Source organism: Hevea brasiliensis, chromosome 18, assembly GCF_030052815.1.
Source record: "Hevea brasiliensis isolate MT/VB/25A 57/8 chromosome 18, ASM3005281v1, whole genome shotgun sequence".
NCBI lineage: Eukaryota > Viridiplantae > Streptophyta > Magnoliopsida > Malpighiales > Euphorbiaceae > Hevea > Hevea brasiliensis.
Window position 1 is genome coordinate 7,314,365 of NC_079510.1, and position 20,154 is coordinate 7,334,518.

The following is a 20,154-nucleotide window of genomic DNA, read 5'->3' on the forward strand; positions in this document are numbered from 1 at the left end:
TATCTCTCTAAATCCATTGATTCCCCAACTCTAACTTGCAATTTGTGATTTGCCTCAATGGGAGACTCTACTAGTTTATAACTTAGCATTTCTGTTTCCTCCAACAGATCCAGTATGTACTTATTTTGAGAAATAAAGATTCCTTTATCTGATCTGGCAACCTCTATTCCAAGAAAGTACTTTAGTCTGCCAAATCTTTGATTTCAAACTCCTGTGCTGGCGTTCCTTTAGATGAGCCATTTCTTCCCTATCTTCACCAGTTACCATAATATCATCCACATAGATAATAAGCAGTGTGATCTTACCCTTATGGGATTTTATAAACAAGGTGTGATCAGCATTGCTTTAGCAGTATCCAAAGGAAACCATCGCCTTACTGAACCTGTCAAACCATGCCCTAGGTGACTATTTTACCGTACAGTGCTTTGTTCAGTCTGTAAACTTTCCCTCTAGTCTTCTCATCCTCAAACCCTGGAGGAATTTCCATATACACTTCTTCTTCCAAGTCACCATATAGAAAGGCATTTTTTACATCAAACTGCTACAAGTCTTACTCAAGATTTGCTGCACATAACTGTAAAATTTTGATGGCATTCATTTTAGCAATAGGAGCAAAGGTTTTCTGGTAATCTACCCCATACGTTTGTGTGAAGCCCTTTGCTATCAGCCTGACCTTATATCTCTCAATTGAACCGTTTGCTCTATGTTTTACAGTGAACACCCACTTGCATCCAATTGGCTTCTTTTCCAGTGGGAGAGTAATAAGTTCCTATCTCTCATTCTTTGCCAGAGCTTTCATCCCCTCCACTATGACTGCCTTCTATTTTGGATTAAGACATGTTTTCTTCAAATCCTCTAAGATAGAAATAGAGGAAACAGATAATAGAAAGGCTCCGTAGGATGGAGACTGAGAATCATAGGAAATGAAATTAGAGATGGGATGTTTAGTACAGGTTCTAGCACCTTTTCTAAGAGCAATAGGAATATCAAAATCATTATCAGAAGAAGGAAGAATAAACTAAGAATCAAAATTAGACTCATAAGGAACCAAAGGAGACTCATCACATACCTCAAGATGTCCAGGAATTGAATCCAAGGATTCTGGTTGATCAACAATCTCCTACTCGATGGCTATATTTGTCTTGTTTCGCCAAGTATGGATTCTCAAACCTGGCCTATTCAGTCTCCCTCGAGATTTAGGTGACTCCCCCTGAGTATCATTGTTAGGTATAGGTTCTAAACTCAAATTCTTCCCCGAAGTTGAAGATTGAGAGAGCACGAAGAAGAAAGGAAAGACACCTCTCCCTTCCTATGCTCCCTCTGAAGAGGTGGATGGAAATAAGATTCAGATTCCCTGAAGGTAACATCCATGCTCACAAAATATTTCCGTGTTGGAGGGTGGTAAAACCTATACCCCTTTTGAGTACTGGAATAACCAACAAAGACACACTTAAGGGCCCGAGGTTCTAACTTCCCACTATTAAGCAGATGAACAAAGCAAACATAACCAAAGACCTTTGGAAGGACAGTATATGAATTTTTACCTACAAAACCTCTAAAGGACTCTTAAATTCCAAAGTCCGGGGTAGAATCTTGTTAATAAGATATGCAACAGCAAGAATAGCATTCCCATAGTAAGGTTTGAGAATATTCATTGTAAACATAAGAGACCTAGCAGCCTCAAGTAAGTGGCTTTTTTTTTTCAGACACCCCATTTTGAGCACTAGTGTTAATACATCTAGTCTGATGTAAAATTTCTTGTGACTTCAAATACTCTTGAAAGACTCCATTCATGTATTCTGTGTCATTATCAATTCTCAGAATTTTAATATGGGCATCAAACTGGGTGCTAATCATTTTGTGAAACTGCTGAAAATATGAAAATACTTCATTTTTTCATTTCATCAAATATACGGAAGTTAACTTACTGCAACAATCAATAAAGGTAACAAACCATCTATAACCCGATAAAGACACAGTTTGAGTAGGCTCCCACACATCAGAATAGATAGTAATAAAAAAAACTGAAGCTTAATTATTTATTGCAAGATAAGATTGTCTAGTATGTTTGGCAAACTCATAAGCATCACATACTAGCAATTTAGTTTTGCATTGCTTAAACAAAAGACGATAAAGTTTCTCTAAAGCAGTAAATGAAGGATGTTCAAGTCTCCTATGCCACTAGATAATTTCTTCTTCAGCACCCATAGACTGTCCCAACATAGCTTGACCAACACAATCATTCACTAGATATAGCCCATCTTGCAGTTTACCATTGCCAATCGTTCTCCCTGTTATCAACTCTTGAAATACACGGTGAGTAGAAAAAAAATTCAATTTTGCAGTTAAGAGCTTATGTGATAGAACTGATAGACAGATGGTTAATAGGAAAGCTAGGCACTTGTAAAACAGAACTAAAACTTATAGTAGGAGTGCGTTTAATAGAACCTGTTCCAGAAACATTAGATAAAGATCCATCCGTAGTGCGGACTTTTTCTTTGCTTGAACATGGAGAATATAATATAAATTTATTTTAAGAACCTGTTATATGCTTGTTTGCTCCAAAATCTATGACTCAAAATGAATTATTAAGATGGGCAAGAAAAGCAATACCTGAGTTGACAAAGTTAGAAGGAGCAACTGTAGTGGATTGCGAGGGATTATTGTAAAGAGGACTAATTTGTAAAAATGCCAAATAATTAGTTCCATCCAACTTTACAGGACTAATTTGTAAAGGGGGATTATTGCCAACAAATCTAGCTTTTGTTTCAGAAGCTTCCTTCTTTCCATCAGTCATCTTCAATTAAAGCAATAGGTATTGAGACAGAAAGCAAAAAACTGGACAACGGAAGGTACCCAAAAAATAAATGCGCAAACCAGGTGTGGGAAACACGTTGGTCAGAGGCGCGCCGGACAGGGAATGTCATCAACAAGGGTCACGGCTGGAAAAATGACTGGGAAAAGGGTGCACGTGTCGGCGTGTAAGGAACAGCGCAAAACTTCTGGAGGAGCGTGAGCTCACACACTTCACGAGGCGACGGCGGAACTTATGGTGTAGGCAGACCTGCTGATGTCATTCCTCCTCAGGTGGGTGGTGACAGTCACCTCCCTCCCTAGAATGGCGACAGTCACCTCCCTCCCTAGAATGGCGTAGAAGCTCGACCCACAAAAAAAAAAAAAAAAACTACCTAGAATTATATTGTTTACGCCAAAAAATTTTGGCACAAGTTTGATACCTTATAGAAAACAGAGAATTGGAGAATTTATTTTTATATTTTTTTCACTCTCAAAACTGATTTACATTGATTCTAATTTATATACAAAGGCTAGAATTAAATAGGAAACTAATAATAGTCAATAAATATAATGATTCCAAATTACATTCTAATTTACAACTAATTTATGCTAATTAACGGATTCTAATAGTTTTCCTGTTTTCAAATCTTGAAATATGCAATGAGTAGGAAAAAATTCAATTTTGCAACTAAGGGTTTGGGCAATGGATCTGACAGATAAAAGATTAATAGGAAAGGCTAGAAACATGAAGGACTAAAGAGAGATGATATTAGGAGTGTATGTAATAGAACCTGTATTAGAAATTGTGGTTAAGGAACCGTTCACTATATGGACTTTTTTTTTTTTTTCCGGAGCATGGAGAATAGGTGGAAATTTTATTTGAAGAGCTTGTCATATATTTGTTTGCTCTAGATTCTATAACCCAATAAGATTTGTCAAGATTGGCAAGAAAAGTATTACCTAATTTTATAAAATTTGAAGAGCCAATTGTGGAAGATTGAGATTCAAGCCGAGATAGAAAACGCGTTAGGGATTGAATTTCTTTATTGGAAAAAATTCTAATATCATTTATTCTTTCAGAATAATCCACTGTTTTAAACATGTTTGCTTGTGGTCGGGTTAAGGACAACGGTTGGGTAGAAGCGCACACACGAGGAACGGTGGAAAAAGCGAGAGAAAAGATTCACATGCTATGAACAGTAAAATGAACAATTACAGTGAACAGTGCGCATAAACAAATCCATGAATAGTACGTGTGAACAGTGTGTATGAACAATACTAAAGCCCACCCTAATGAATTGAAAGCTCTGATACCATGTTGAAACTAATGTATTTAAGAGAAATTTCTATATTTTTCATATATAAAATTCTTTGTACATGCTCCTATTTGTATACAAGTGATTTATCCTAACAAGGAAATTAAAATAAATAGGAAATAATAATACAATAGAAAAGAATAATCAAATAAAATCCTAATAATCTGCTAGTATAACAAATAAGGGATTCCAATAGTACTTCCTTGGGATAGAGGTTGCCAGATCAGACACAAGAATCTTCATTTCTCAAAGGAAGTATATTTTAGATCTCGTAGAAGAAATAGGCATGTTGGATTGTAAACTTGCAGAATCTATTATTGAAATCATAAACTGAAAGTAGGAGTTGGAGAATTAGTTGACTTAGGAAGATATCAGAGGTTGGTTGGGAGATTAATTTTTCTCTTGCAAGCTGGACCAGACATAGCTTATGTAGTGAGTCTAGTGAGTAAATATATGCATGGTTCTCGAGCACCTCACTTAAAAGCTGTTTTCTGCATTTTGAAGTATCTAAAATCTGCACATAGAAAATGACATCTTTTTTTAAAAAATGGTTATCTCTAGATAAAAGATTTTATAGATGCAGATTAGCCTTTATATCTTGATGATAGGAGGTCTGCATCAGGTTATTGAACCTTTATTGGTGGTAATCTAGTTACTTGGAGAAGTAAGAAACAAAATGTGATAGTTAGATCAAGTGTAGAAGCAGAATATAGGGCTATCACACAAGGCATATGTCAGGTGTTGTGGTTATGGAAGTTGATGGAGAAGTTGAGGTTGTCAGAGACCAATAGTTTATTTTTGTTTTGTGACAACAAAGCTGCTATTAATATGTCCAAAATCTAGTTCAACATGACAAAACCTAACACAGAGATTAATCAGCATTTCATAAAGGAGAGGATTGTAGATGTTTAATTGACTATGACTTATGTGACTTAAAAGGAGTAGTTGGCTGATGTATTTACAAAGGGTCTAAGTAGCAAAGTATTCACACTTTAGTTTGTAAGTTGGGCTTGTGTAATATTCATGAACCAACATAAGGGGTATAATTAGCTCATTGTAATTAGCTTTTTATTTTTTAGTTTCCTATTTGATTATTTGTATATAAATAGGAGCCTTGTATATCATTTTTATCATCAAGAAATACAAAGAAAGATCCCTCAAATATAATGTCTTTCATTATATAGTGGTGGGAGTTGAAAGGAGTAAAGCAAGTGAAGTTCAAAAATGAGCTTATCGAGTCCGAAGCATGGAAGCTAGTTGTGGAGGCCAATGATATGTGGATACAGATGGCATCAAAGATTAGAGAAGTAGCTAGAAAGTACTTGAAGAGTCTAGAGGACATGGACCACCCTCAAAAGAGAGATGGTGGTGGAATGAGGAAGTACAAAAGGCAGTGAAGAGAAAGAGGGAATGGTATAAGAAATTACCTAAGTGTGATAATAATGAGACATATGAACAGTACAAGATAGCAAAGAAAAAGGCAAAGAAGGCAGTTAGTCAAGCAAGAGCGCAGGCCTTTGAAAAGTTATATGAGAAACTTAGAACTAAAGAAGGGGAGAAAGATATATATATATTAGCGAGGAGAGAAAAGAAATATCAAGATCTCAATCAAGTTAGGTACATTAAGGATAAAGAAGGAAAAATGTTGATGAAAGATGAGGATATTAAAGAAAGATAGAGAAATTATTTTGATGATCTCTTTAACAATAGTCAAAGTGGTAATAACGTGAATATAGACTACAGAGCAATAGAAAAGAATGTGAATTATACTAGAAAGATTAGATCTTTAGAAGTAAAGGAAGCACATAAGAGAATGAAAGTGGGTAACGCCTGTGGACCCAATGGAATACTAATTGAAGTGTGGAAGTGTTTGGGAGATATGGGAGTGGCATGGTTAACTAAATTGTTTAATAAGATTTTAAACTAAAAGAAAATGCCTGATGAATGGAGGAGTATTTTAGTACCTATTTTTAAAAATAAGAGAGATATACAGAGTTGCTCAAGTTACAGGGAAATTAAACTCATGAGTCATACTATGAAGTTGTGGGAGAGAGTTGTGGAACATCGACTACGTCATGACACTTCTATCTTTCCCAATTAATTTGACTTCATGCATGGTCGTTCAACTATGGAAGCGATCTTTCTCATTAGAAGCTTGATGGAGAAAAATAGAGATGTGAAGAAAGATTTACACATGGTTTTTATCGATTTGGAGAAGACTTATGATAGTGTTCCAAGAGATGTCTTATGGAGAATGTTAGAACAAAAGAGGGTATCTATTAGGTACATACAAGTGTTGAAAGATATGTATGAAGGAGCAACTACTATTGTGCGCATAGTGGGAGGGGACACAAGAGATTTTCCTATCTCAATTGGATTACACTAAGGTTCAGCTATAAGCCCTTACCTTTTTACATTAGTTTTAGATGAATTGACAAAACATATATAAGAGAGTATCCCTTGATGCATGATGTTTGCAGATGATATAGTTCTGATAGATGAGATGTGAGAAGGAGTCAATAGAAAGTTGGAGCTTTGGAGAAGTACTCTAGAGTCAAAGGTTTTAAGTTAAGTAGAACGAAAACAGAATACATGCATTGCATGTTCAGTGAAGGCCGAACTGGTGATAGGTAAGGAGTTAGTTTGGATGGAGTGGTACTGCCCCAAAGTAATCATTTTAAATATCTTGGCTCAATCCTTCAAGTAGATGTGGGATGTGAGGAAGATGTTAGTCATAGGATTAAAGCCGGATGGTTAAAGTGGAGAAGTGCCACGAGAGTTTTATGTGATCGCAAAATTCCCAATAAGTTGAAAAGAAAATTTTACCGTACATCCATACGACCGACCATGTTATATGTAGTGAGTGTTGGGCACTGAAGGAGTCGTATGTGTCTAAGATAAGAGTTGCGGAGATGAGAATGTTAAGGTGGATGAGTAGTCATACTAGACTAGATAAAGTCCGTAATGAGACTATTAGAGAAAAGGTAGGAGTGATGCCAATTGAGGATAAGTTGAGAGAAGGAAGATTGAAGTGGTTTGGTCATGTGAAGCGTAGATATACGGAGGCTCCAGTTAGACAAGTAGAGCACATTAGGTTAGAGGATAGAAAGAAAAGAAGGGGTAGACCTAAGCTGACTTGGAGAATAGTAGTACAACATGACCTAGAAGCATTACACATTTCCGAGGATTTAACCCAAAATCGTTTAGAATGGAGAAAGAGAATCCATATAGCCGACCCTAAATTCTTGGGATAAAGGCTTAGTTGAGTTGAGTTGTATAATGTCTTTCATTCTATGAGGGAATAGGAGTCTTGCTACGGGGAAAGGATATGACAAGCTAGATAAATTCTACGCCAAATTGTATTCTAATTGTACATAGGAAAAATTATTATTGTGTTTTTGTTTATAGGTTTTACGAATTAGACTTTGTATAGGATTTTTATAGAATTGTACCATAATGCCTATAAAAAGGTTAGTGAAGATTTTTATAGAGCTTCCATAGGTTCTACAAGCATTCATTGGATTTTATAGTTCAGTGAAGACCTTCGCAAGGCTTACATAGGTCTTTGCGCCAAGCTCTTTCCTTTGACTACCCTAACCAAAGGTAAGGTACCTTGAGGTTGTAGTTGCTTGTAAATAGACAACACAAACTCATGCATATTTATGACAGCAACACATATTTGGCATGCCCATAAGACACAAATTTACCGAAAACAACATATAAACTACATTAATTTTAAATATTTGTATATCATGAATAAAGCATACTCATCACACAAATGCTTTTGCATTTAATGCTATGTATCTTATAAATTAACTATCATGTTGTATTTTAGTTTTTCTTTTTTTTTTTTTTTTTTATGTAATTTGTACTTTCTGCTGGTGTATGTCCAGAACACCATACTTTCAATTGGCAGTGGTTCTGGCTAATAGTATTATTGTGTGCATAAATCGTTATTTATATCTGTTAGTCATATATGCTGAGTTCCACACTCTATTAATCTGTTCCCCCATGACTGGATGAAACGAATTATCCTTAACCATTTATAATAACCTTTAGCTCAATATCCATCACTACATTTGGGCGTTAGTCCTGTGCCAATTGTAACCACCTAAGAGGACCTATGGTGGTCATTAACATATTGAAAAATTTACTTGCTCAAATTAAATTTAACATGTTTGCTTTTATGTTATTTTAAATGATTCATATTCTTTTTTGGTAGATATTGTAGTTTGATGAAGTGAGTTTTTACTTGTTGCTGGTCTGTTAGGTTCATTGGAAGGGTTATGGTACAAGTGAAGATACATGGGAACCAATTGAAGGCTTAAGGTATGCTCCCTGCAATTTTACTAACATTTTTTATTGAGTTGTTGCACTATTACTTATTGACATCAAAATTTTTTTAGCCACTGCCAAGAATGCATAAGGAATTTTGTAAGGCATGGCTTCAAGTCCAAGATCTTGCCATTTCCCGTGAGTTTTCTTATTGATGTTTTAAGCAGGTTGCGTGCTTTTTTTTTTTATTTTTGTTGAAAATTCTCCTAAGTTATTGACCTATTTCAGGGTGATGTTGATGTAATTTGTGGTGGACCTCCATGCCAAGGGATTAGTGGCTATAATCGCTACAGAAATGTCAATTCTCCACTTGCTGATGAAAGAAATCGTCAGATTGTTGTCTTCATGGACATAGTGCAGTTCTTGAAGCCTAAATTTGTATTGATGGAAAATGTTGTCGACATTCTTAGATTTGATAAAGCTTCTTTTGCAAGATACGCTTTAAGTCGTTTGGTACATATGAAATACCAAGCAAGGCTTGGAACCATTGCAGCTGGCTGTTATGGTCTTCCACAATTCCGGTTGCGTGTTTTCTTATGGGGAGCTCATGCTAGTGAGGCAAGTTTCTAATTACTTGGCTTCCATTAACATAATCAAACTTTTAGGGGCTGCTTGACCATTTCTGGTGCCAAAATTTTAAAATTTAACTAGGAACTCTATTTCTTATGCAAAAATAAAAGAAAAGTAGCTTTGACTTTTATGTTGTATAAGTAATGCTATATGCTCAAATACACAATATGCTTCAGACTTGGTTGACTTTTTGTCTCATAAATGATTCCTACTTGTATATGTTTGGCAATGCTCTTATGGCCCTTAACTAATACATCCCCCCCTGCTCATCAAAGGAGAGAATGAAAAAGTAATACTATATGCTTAACACCTTCACCAAATATTAATAATATTCATCTGTTGAACAAGTTAACTTTAAAGGAATATCTTTTTATGGATTACCCAAGTCTCTATTCTTTTTTCTTTTCCTTGTTTCATCTTTTTCTCCAGCAGAAACTACCCCAATTTCCACTTCCTACTCATGATGTTATTGTCAGATATTGGCCGCCACCTGAGTTTGAGGTATCAATTTTCTTTAAGCAAGTTTGCAAGATGATTTTAACATGCATTATATGCCTATATGATTAGTTTGATGTTGGTATTGCAGCGGAATACTGTTGCCTATAATGAAGACCAACCTCATGAACTAGAAAAGGCCTCAGTTCTTCAAGATGCCATTTCCGATCTTCCATATGTAGTCTGACCATACTCCATGCTTTGTTTTATTGCTTTTACTGTTTTAATGCAATTTTACCATAGTCTCAAGCTTGACATTATAGGTCACAAGCCATGAGACCCGTGAGGAAATAACTTATGAAAAGCCTCCAGAAACCGAGTTTCAAAGGTTTATAAGGTCAACAAAATATGGTAGTTGACTTATTTTTCTTTTATTGCAAAATTTAGCAAACCTAATATTTCTTCATTTGTTTCAGTTAAAAGAAAAAGAAAAAGAAGTCCCAAATTAAAAGTTAATTAAAAAAAAGACCTTGCCTTTTCTACTGCAGCTTTCTACATTTGGTTAATGAAACTCTAGTTGTCCTGTTGAGCCACTTGTTAGATCCTGAGCACATCAAACCATGCCTCGGTTATGCTTAAATTGTGCAATTATTTATCAATAATAAGGGAAAGACAAAGTTTCAAACATCTGTTATGTAAATCTCCTTTTGTTGGTCTTAATTACAGAGTCTTTCTTTAGTTACATACAGCTCTTGATATCATTTTTTAATTATTCTTGTCCCCATATGCATGAGTTCTGATTTTAATGTGGCCAACTAATGCTTATTTCACATAGAGTTTAATCCCTTTTAAAATGAACTAAAGGAAAACAGTTCTTATGGCTTGGAGTGCTTTCCATGCAGTTGTGGACATTAGTGAGTGACATTAGGTCAAATTTATCCGATTCTTGCTTGCTACATGTCCGCCACATTATACTTCCGTCATCCATTGTTTTTCTAGTTGTTTTTTTCCCCTTAAGGGTTAAGTCATCAAAAATGTCCATTACAGTTTCTTTGCTACTTAGTTACTGTAGCCTATGTAGTATGCTTGCTTAGACTAGAATTTGTGTTGGCTTATATTTTTTATTTCCAAGCAAAAGAAAACAGAATTACATACTAGAACTTAAGGTTTACCTACTATAATTTTTTAGAAAATGGCTTTACTAATATCAATCCTTTGATATTAACTTCTTGGCATTCTTCTTCATACTATTTTGCAAAACTGATGCTCTCTGTATTTTGGCCCTTGTATTCTGATTGACTTCTACTTTTAATTATTTTAAAAATAGGCAAGTGTTGAGACTTGACGGAGAGAGAGAGAGAGAGATCATGGAGTCAAATACTGACCACTTTTTCTGTTCTGCTTTGTGGGTGCATGCGTGTGTGTGTGTGTGTGTCTAGAGATGACTGGTTTGTCACGGGAAGGCACTAAAAAAATAAAGAATTTACTATATGACCATCGTCCATACACATTGAATGAAGATGACTATGCTCGAGTTTGCCAAATTCCTAAAAGAAAGGTTGGATAGATATGACATTTTCTATGTTGAGTATTTTTACTTTGCTTTCTTTCTTACCTAGAATATTTTCAGGGAGCGAATTTCAGGGACCTCCCTGGCATAGTTGTAGGAGGAGATAATGTTGTCCGGCGGGATCCAACAAAGGAGCAAGTGCTGTTGCCATCTGGAAAGCCACTGGTGAGTGCTCTGTTATATTCCACCTAGGAAAAATTGTCTGTTTTTTTCTCAATAAATAAACATGCCATAGATTGAGATTATAATCTCCATATAAGCTTCAATGTAATTGCAGATTTGTTGGTCCTGCACTTCAAGATTGCTGCCATGAAATTAACTCTAGTGTGAGAAACAAGCCAGCCACACCATCCTTGTATTTAGATTTAAAAATAATGTCATAACAACTATCCTTCACCAATTTTCCTCTTTGTACCTGCTAACTCTTCCTAACAACAAAAAATTGGGACTGCATTGCTGTATTCTGTCCTGGAATATCTTGCCCATGACGGTGGAATAAAATGAATAGATCCTTTATCCCTTTTTGCAGCCAGCCCCAGACACAGTGCAGTCACTTCAAGCTTATGCCTGAGACTGTATGTGGCCCTCATCACCTTTAATATGTATTTGAACCAACGCACGTGTAGGTTCCTTATAATTACTTTGTCAATTGAAATCTGGAAGAAGCAACTTTTATGTCATCTTCCATTTCTTTGTCACCTAAGCAGACCTACCTGTAAGCCCTTTTAACAATCATTAACCTGACATCATCCTTTAATGTTCCTCATTATCTCTGGGGATTACCTGTGTAGTTTGGGTGCCATGCTTGCTGTGTACTGAGCTTCTTTTGTCCATGGATGTTATTTAATTGCGGTAGAACTTGATTTTCCTGTTTGTATGTTTAACCTTATCTTAGATGATGTCTGACTCCGAACTTGCAATTGCTTTCTAGATGGGTATCTTGGATTTGATCATTTAAATGGAATATATTAATCTACGGCCATTTTTGAAATATCTATTAAAATAACAAGAAATTGAAAAACAAAAGGAGTTCAGTCATCTCCTTGCTAGTGCAGGGGCAAAAGCACAATGAAATTAGTTGTAATGTGTTGCTGTATTAACTAAGTTTAAAGTATCAAGTTTCTTACAAAACTGAAGAAAGTAAAAATGATGAACTAAAATAAGTTAGGATGGGCATAAATGAAATGAATTGAAATTGGTTGAACTAGTTGAAAGAGGTGGTAATTGTGGCCATTTTAGATGGCTCTGTTCATATTTTGGTCATGCTAAATGAGGCTATATTAAGTGAAACCAATTTAAGTTCTATTTTATTCACTTGTAGGTACCAGATTTTGCCTTCACTTTTGTACAAGGAAAGTCAAAAAGGTTTGTCAAATAATTCCTTCTGCTGCTGTATTGCATATTTTGTTTTCCTTATAATTTAATCTATAAAGTGTAGGCCTTATGCAAGATTATGGTGGGACGAGACAGTGTCAACTGTGGTGACATACCCAGATCTTCACAGCCAGGTCCGTCCTCGCTCTTGTTTTTGGATTATCATGATATGTGATATGTCCTGAACATTGTTGTCAGTTGTTGATCGTTTATAGGCAGTGATACATCCAGAGCAGGATAGGGTCCTCACTATAAGAGAATGTGCAAGGCTGCAAGGTTTTCCTGATTACTATAGATTCTCTGGAACAGTTAAAGAAAGGTTTGGAAGTTCTTATCTGAAATATGATTGTTTGCTCCCCCCTCTCCTCTTCTCCCTCTCCCCCACACCACCCCCCACAGTGGCTACTGAGTAAGCATCTTAAAGGGTTTCTTCCTGCAAAAAGTTGCTCTATTGACTTGTCAAGTATCAGCACATGCTCTCCCAGAATTTTATAGAGGATTAGAACTCATGAACAAATAGGTGATTGCACACATAGTGTCAATGTTTAGAATCAAAGTTGTTCTGCAGGTTTGCCTCTCATTATTTAAAACTGATCTGGTAATCAGATTGGAGAAGGGAGTGGAGTCAAGTGTCATAGGTTTAATAAAATATTTATTAGAATAAGTCAAATTATTAGAGATATAGGTGATATTAAACTATGATGAAGTTACCAAGTTCAAAAAATTTATAGGTAAATTATTAGGATCAATTCAACCAATTCCAGTTTGCTTTTGGTGAAAGATATGAAATTCTAATGTAGTAATGTTATATGATAGAAGAAATAGTAAGAAAAAAAAAATAAAACAAATATATATAATATACTTCCACATGTTGAGAAAACTCTATTTAAATATTTCAGTTCGAGGGTATAAAAATTAGTTTAAAAGTTAAAATTGACATGCTTTAGTTATAAGAACTACAAATTACAAAATAAATTTTGAACTTTTTAAAATTATTTTTTCTGCCATTGTTGAAAGAGTTTCAGAAAGAAGAAGAAAGACTATGATTTTGAGAGTTAAAACATGTGTATTTCATTCAACTTCTACCGATATATATACAGAGTAGTATATTCCTATTAGACTTGGGAATTGTATTCTTATTATACGACTTGGGATATCTCAATAATTGTTGTAAATCTAGAATTATAGGGTCAAGCTAAAATTATGCCCATATATATATATATATATATATATATATATATATATATATATATGTATTCACCTTGTTTTGTTCAATTTGGATAAAACACACTTAATTGTTAATTCTATAATAATTTTTTACCTCCTTAATTGTTACACCCTTAATCATTACTCTTGTTAACCCCCTAATTCTTTAAACGCAATCCAAATGCACCCTTTGAATAAGAGAAAAAATCATCATTATCTTCGTTATGTAAATCCTCAATCTTATCCTCCTCAATATTTGCCTCATCCTCTAACATATCTTCTATCTTGTCACCATCATGTGATATAGAACCTTATGTTCTCGCGCCAAAATACTTGAAAATCAAGGGATAATTATACCATTGGTGTCTAAACCTTTTCATTTTTGTTATTTTAGTATTTTATTTTATGTTATTTTATTTACGATTAAGTGTAAACAAAAAAAATCTATTTCTATTAGCTGTTTTTGTTGTATTTATTGGAACTCTAAAATATACACACTTCCCATCTTTCTCTTTTTGTTACCCTTCTTTTTCATGCAAAAGATTAATTTCTTCTCTTCCCATCTTTACCAACTGAAAAATACTTGGAAAGTAAATCCAATAAAAAATTATCACTTGATTTTTTGCTCTTTCATTTTCTTTGTAACCTAAAAAACTTTTGTTTTTTCTCACATTTTCCCATTAACCAAACAACTCTGACAAAGCATTTAATTTTTTTTTTTTCGTTCTCTCTCTCTCTCTCTCTCTCTCTCTCTCTCTCTCTCTATATATATATATGTTTTTAACCAAACATCCTTGCATTTTCTGAGTAACTAAACAACTCTGACGAAGCATTTATTTTTTTTGTTCTCCTATGTTTTTGTTAACCAAACAAACCTCCTTTTTTTTTGTTTCCCTGTATTTTCTTAGCAATTAAACAAGTAAAAAAAATGTTGGACGTTGTGTTGTGTGTGCATGTAAAAGAAAAATAAGTGGAAAATGTTGTGATTTATTTTTAGAGATTGGGCTTGCAATTTTGAAGCAATTTGGGATGGTAAAAGTTATCAATATTGGTGTTGGGATGGAAAGAGAAGACATGAGTTTTTGCAAGGAAAAATGAGAGGAACTAATAGTGCGCGCGCGCGTGAGAGAGAGAGAGAGAGAGAGAGGGTAATGGTGGTACTATTTACTGGGATAGGATTGTATTTTTGCAACCCATATTATATTTCCATTTGAGTTAATGGTATTCTGGAAGTACAAAAATCCCTTTCAAAACTCTTTGTTATTATTGACTTGAATGTAAATTCTCTGTATCTTAATTTCTCTTTGGTCATTTTGTAATGCTTTGTGCAGGTACCGTCAAATTGGGAATGCTGTTGCTGTTCCTGTAGGTCGAGCCTTAGGATATGCATTGGGGATGGCATTTCAGAAACTCAGTGGGGATGAACCACTGATGGAACTCCCTCCTAAGTTCTCTCATTCAACTAATCTCCAATTAACTAAATCACTGTTCCATAAGACTAACTAGAATTTTCTTCATGCAGCCTACCATTTATCTTATCTTTTTCAACTTAACCATGTCACTGCTTGATTTCTTAAATTTGTATACTGGTCTGTTGTCATTGAGGCAGCTCCTTAGTTTCATTTGTTGAAGCTCTTTGAGCAAAATTTAGAATAAATACACTATGATAGTTGATTATGATGGGATTCATATAGAATCTATCATGATTAATTATCATAATAAAACTGTTGTTTATACAACGGTGTATTTTTAAAATTTTTTCTTACCATTGAACAAAATTCATGTTTGTATACTTGTGTTTCAAAAGTGAGTTGCATAGTCCTTGACTTTCTAAAAATATATGTAAATATTGGCCCTTCCATTACATATATTTGTTTGAGATTAAGGTTTAATTAGTTATTATTGTAAATTATATATATTATATAATTTATTTTAATAAAATAAAAAAGCAAATACAATAATATATATTTTTATTTAAATTTCAATAATAATTTATATATTAAAATTACACTAATATATTAACTGTACCAGAAAAATATATTTATGCAAGGTAATTTGTGTTTTTGTACTTCCCACCACTAGGTAAGTTAGCAGCAAGAAAGAAGCACAAGAGAAAAGCAGCAGCGTAGCCTAATGGCATGTGATGGGTATCCCACTGCCAGGTTAAGGAGGCGGCAGAAATTTAGAAAAAAATTCTTAAGATGGGAGTTTTGGCCTTCTTCTCTGCTAGTGGGCAGTAAGGCACTGCCGCTGCCTCACAAAGCGCCAGTCTTCCCATAGGGGGCAGCGTCATTAAGGAAAAAAAAGGGGGACTTTGCATACTTGTTTTTACAAACCTGAAGAGAAATTCTTTAACCCATTCATTGAAACGTGATCAAACTTATCTCATTTCAAACATTAAAAATAAGGAAATTTATAATTGGATCCTTGAATATTGCTTTATGTTTCATTTTAGTTTTTGAATTTTGAGAAATTAATTATTTAATTAGATTTTACATTATATTGTATTTTAATTTCTGAATTTTTATAAATTAATTTTTTAGTATTTAGATTTTGTATTATATTATACTTTAATTCTTGTATTTTAAAATATAGAATATTTTAATTTTTATGTTAATAGATAAAATTATTGTAAATATTAAAATTATGGAGAGTAAATTATTTTATATATCAAAGTTGAAGGGATTAAATTATTAATTTTTAAAAATTTAGAAATTAAAATATAATATAATAAATAAATAATTTTTTGAAAATCTAAGAATGAAAATATAATGTAGAATAAAATTTATAAAACCCCTTAAAAATACCATTCATTTATCCATAAACAAATAGAGGTAAGGTACAAGAACTCATATGTTGAATTCTAGTCATTACAGGTCCGTACAAAATATCATGAAAGCATATCTACAATTTGCATTATTTTTTACAACAAAAGTAATATTCTTTTTTTTAAGGAATAAAAAAAGTAATATTCTAATTCTATTTTTGAATGTTTTCCAATGGCTCGAATATTCTGTTGAGATGGTATAGGAGAAGATCTGCATTCCCTGAACTTGAAACACATGTACAAAACTTAGGTAAATTTTACTTGTTATCCCTAAATTTAAAAAAATCTCTTTAATATATTTTATAGCAAGTTTCTAGATTACTAAAAGAAAAATTATCTTTTTTTTTTTAATCTTTCACATTCTTATCATCAAATGTTTAATTGGTTCATTCAACTAAATAATTTGATATCAAATAATTTAAAAAATAATCTCTAAATTTTGACAAAATTTTCTTCGTTAAAATTAATAAGAAATTTCCATAATATATTTTTTTTTATCTCTCCCTTTCCCTTTCGAAAATCATAGTTAAGTCAAAACCTTATTTGAAAAATTAAATGATTAAATTTATAAACCAATCTAATAATTGAAAAAAAAAAAAACTATAAGAAAAAGGTTTACCACTAAAAAAAATTTAAGAAATTTAATTGAAATTGAAAATTTTTTTACTATAAATTAAAAACTAAAAATCATGAAAAAAAAATCAAAAATCAAGTATTTCAACAGTCTTTGTGCACGAGTCCTTCTCATCTTCGCCTCTCTCAGTACCAACTCCATTCTAGTTTTCAATATCAAAACAATACAAACAATTAAATAAAAAAAAAGGAAAATATTGATCTTTTCAGTGTAGTGAATTTCTACCCAAGTTTGAAAAGATTATTGTTTTATAAGTGTTGGGATGAGTTCTAGCAACTTGAGGAGACCAAAGATAATGAGGAAAAAATTTTTGGCTTGAGAATTTAACCGAATATTAAAAAGATAAAGTGGGAAAATAAGAGTTTATACTATCATATTATAATGACCTTAAATCAGGTCATTACTGACATTAAGGATCGGGTCAGTTTAAAAATGCTAGAACTCATAGCAAGGTTGAAGACCCGTTGAACATGAACTTATTTAATAAAATCCACAATTCAAGCAACTCAAAAAAATGATTACACTGTAGTTTTCATATCTGTACATAAACATTTGATGATAAAACTGGTTCAAAAATTGAACCTTTAAATCTCATACATGAGTATTAAATTATAATTCCATCATACATACATATATAGCTAATGAGTCTGCTTATAAATTTGGACATCATATATATATATATATATCTCTCAAACTTAAACAATACATTAAATAGCTATTCTGAATTCCAGTATAGTAACTATCTATTTAAAATTTTTTATGTCCAAACTAAACATACAAAAATTGTAAGGAGTTCTATATCCGCCCTTGCTGCTCACTCTCCAAAAGGACTCATCAATCCCTGCATCCCTATATCTGGGGTTAGGAGAAATAGGTAAGCTTTTAAAAGCTAAGTGAGTAAACTAACCAAACATACATAAATTATCTTTCTCATTTCATACATATGCAATGCATCATTCAAACGAATTTTCACATTATAAACATTTTACATAAGATAGACTTGTCATCAGTGATCTTCAAAATCCAATATGCCCAGCTTATACAGAGGCTCCTCAGAACTTCCGCTTAAATAAGTAACATATCTAATGTATCCGACTCATATAAAGGCTCCTCAGGACTTCTGCTAAAATAAGTAACATATCTAGTGTGCTCGGCTCATACAAAGGTTCTTCAGGACTTCTGCTTAGATAAACAATGAGCTAGGGGTTTATTAAATCTCACTTGGTCTTATCACCACATATCATGCATGTTCATATCATAATATATAACATATCCATAACATGGGGGAGGCCAATGGGTAATCCAAGGTCCATCAAGCATCAACAACATATGCAACAATGCAACATATTCATGTTTTAGATACATACACCCTAATAACAATGAAATGATGCTTGTGGATCATCATGATTTCAATTTAAATAAATTACATTTGTTAATGTTAGTATTACTCACCTCTTGTAGCCTATTAGACCCTTACTTAAATGGTAGCTACCCTTGGATCCTAAACTTTCCAAATTCCTTAAGTCTTATCTTATAAATTTCAAAACCTAAGGAGTTATTTGAAGCTCTAAAGCTCTATACATACATCAAACAGACAATTCTACGTCCTTTTGGATGGTTAAATCATGTTTTGGAGCCTTAGAACTAAAGGAGAAATAAGGCTAGAAAACTCAAGTTCTGTTGCCAAAGTCTTCGACTTCATTTGCCCAAGCCTTGAATATTGATTGCCACCTTTCGGGCAATAGCTATTACGGCTGTCGAAGTCTGGAGTCTTAAAAGTTCTTTTAGTCCAGTAGCGACTGCGATGGCCAAACTTAGAAATTTTTAGATTTTCTTGAGAAACTGCATGACTTTGGCTGCCGAAATAATGGTCTTCGATAGTCGAGCCTCAGAATTTTGAAAATTTTTAAGTTAAAAACCTACATAATCAAACTCTCAACCTCACCAAAACTTAAGTACAAGCTCTAAAACATAATCCCAATATCAAAACACATAACTAGGGCCTAAAACAACTTGAATTCAAGCTCAAAGTCTGCATGCATTCATCATGAACAAGAATTCAAAGTTGTTTCCAACTTCAAATGCAACATCAATAAGAAATCTTTAGGTTCAACTAAGGAAACTAGCCATTTAATGCCCATAAACACTTAAACTTGATAAAAACCAAGAACAACACCTTTTTTAGCATCAAAACACCAAAACCAACATGCAAAACATAGCTTTAAGCATGTATGCATTAACTCTCACTCAACTATACCAAGATTAAAACTTCTCAACCTCACATGCACTTTAAGCCTTACAACCTAACACCCATAAACATGCTTGGATCCTCTCTAAAATATCAAAAAGAATAAAAGAATTACCTCTTTTCCTTTAAGCTTGAGAAAGGAGAGAATTGATGAATGAAATCTTCAATTGACCCTTGATCTTGAAGTATCCCAAGCATTCCAAGTCTTCAAAAACTCAAATTCCCTACCAAAGACTTAATGACTCTATTGCATATAATAGTGATGCAGAGAGGGAGAGAGATTTGACTTTCTTTGAAAAAATCAAACCAAGTAGGCTATTTACACCCCTGCTGTTAAGAAGACTTTCAGCTGTCGGAAGCCCAACTTTCGGCTGCGAGAGTCTATTCTGTCCAAAAAGGGTATTTTAATAGTAACTTCAGCTGCCGAAAGTTCATTCTTCAGTTGCTGAAGTTCCTTCTGCCAAAAAAAAATAGCACTTGAAAAGTTTTTTTAGCCAAATCATTTAAAATATTTTCATTTTTAAATACATTTTTAACACCTCATACATACGTATATATGCATATACATGCACTTTCCACCACCATTCCTTTTCTATTGAATATTGAATTCCACCAGAATATTCCATCGATGATAAAAATTCTAATACTGGAAAATAATGGGTTTTACATTCTCCACCCTTAGGACCATTTGTCCTCAAATATTAAAATACTCATATAGCAACATGAATGCATATAGCATATCATAGACAAACATAGCAAAACATACCTAGAACAAGTGAGGATATTGCTGTAATATGGAATCATAAGTTTCTAAGTGCATTCTTCCATGTTATGGTGATTCCA

The 20,154-nt window shown here is 33.5% G+C and overlaps 1 protein-coding gene across 7 annotated transcripts in view; it reads left to right on the forward strand.

Moving 5' to 3' along the window:
• The window catches only part of LOC110644048 (DNA (cytosine-5)-methyltransferase CMT2), a 68,851-nt gene extending 53,481 nt beyond the window's left edge, over positions 1-15,370 (forward strand). For 3 of the 7 annotated variants that reach the window (XM_058141043.1, XM_058141044.1, XM_058141041.1), the window contains 12 exons: positions 8,383-8,441; positions 8,519-8,585; positions 8,676-9,005; positions 9,447-9,518; positions 9,604-9,693; positions 9,776-9,863; positions 10,892-11,010; positions 11,083-11,187; positions 12,344-12,387; positions 12,461-12,530; positions 12,612-12,715; positions 14,934-15,370. In XM_058141043.1, the coding sequence (XP_057997026.1) occupies positions 8,383-8,441; positions 8,519-8,585; positions 8,676-9,005; positions 9,447-9,518; positions 9,604-9,693; positions 9,776-9,863; positions 10,892-11,010; positions 11,083-11,187; positions 12,344-12,387; positions 12,461-12,530; positions 12,612-12,715; positions 14,934-15,108 (1,323 nt within the window). In that variant the 3' untranslated portion in view covers positions 15,109-15,370. The remainder of the gene's footprint in view (positions 1-8,382; positions 8,442-8,518; positions 8,586-8,675; positions 9,006-9,446; positions 9,519-9,603; positions 9,694-9,775; positions 9,864-10,891; positions 11,011-11,082; positions 11,188-12,343; positions 12,388-12,460; positions 12,531-12,611; positions 12,716-14,933) is intronic. The other 4 variants (XM_058141042.1, XM_021796651.2, XM_021796653.2 and 1 more) reach the window with 4 other exon arrangements.
• Positions 15,371-20,154: the final 4,784 nt, after the last annotated feature.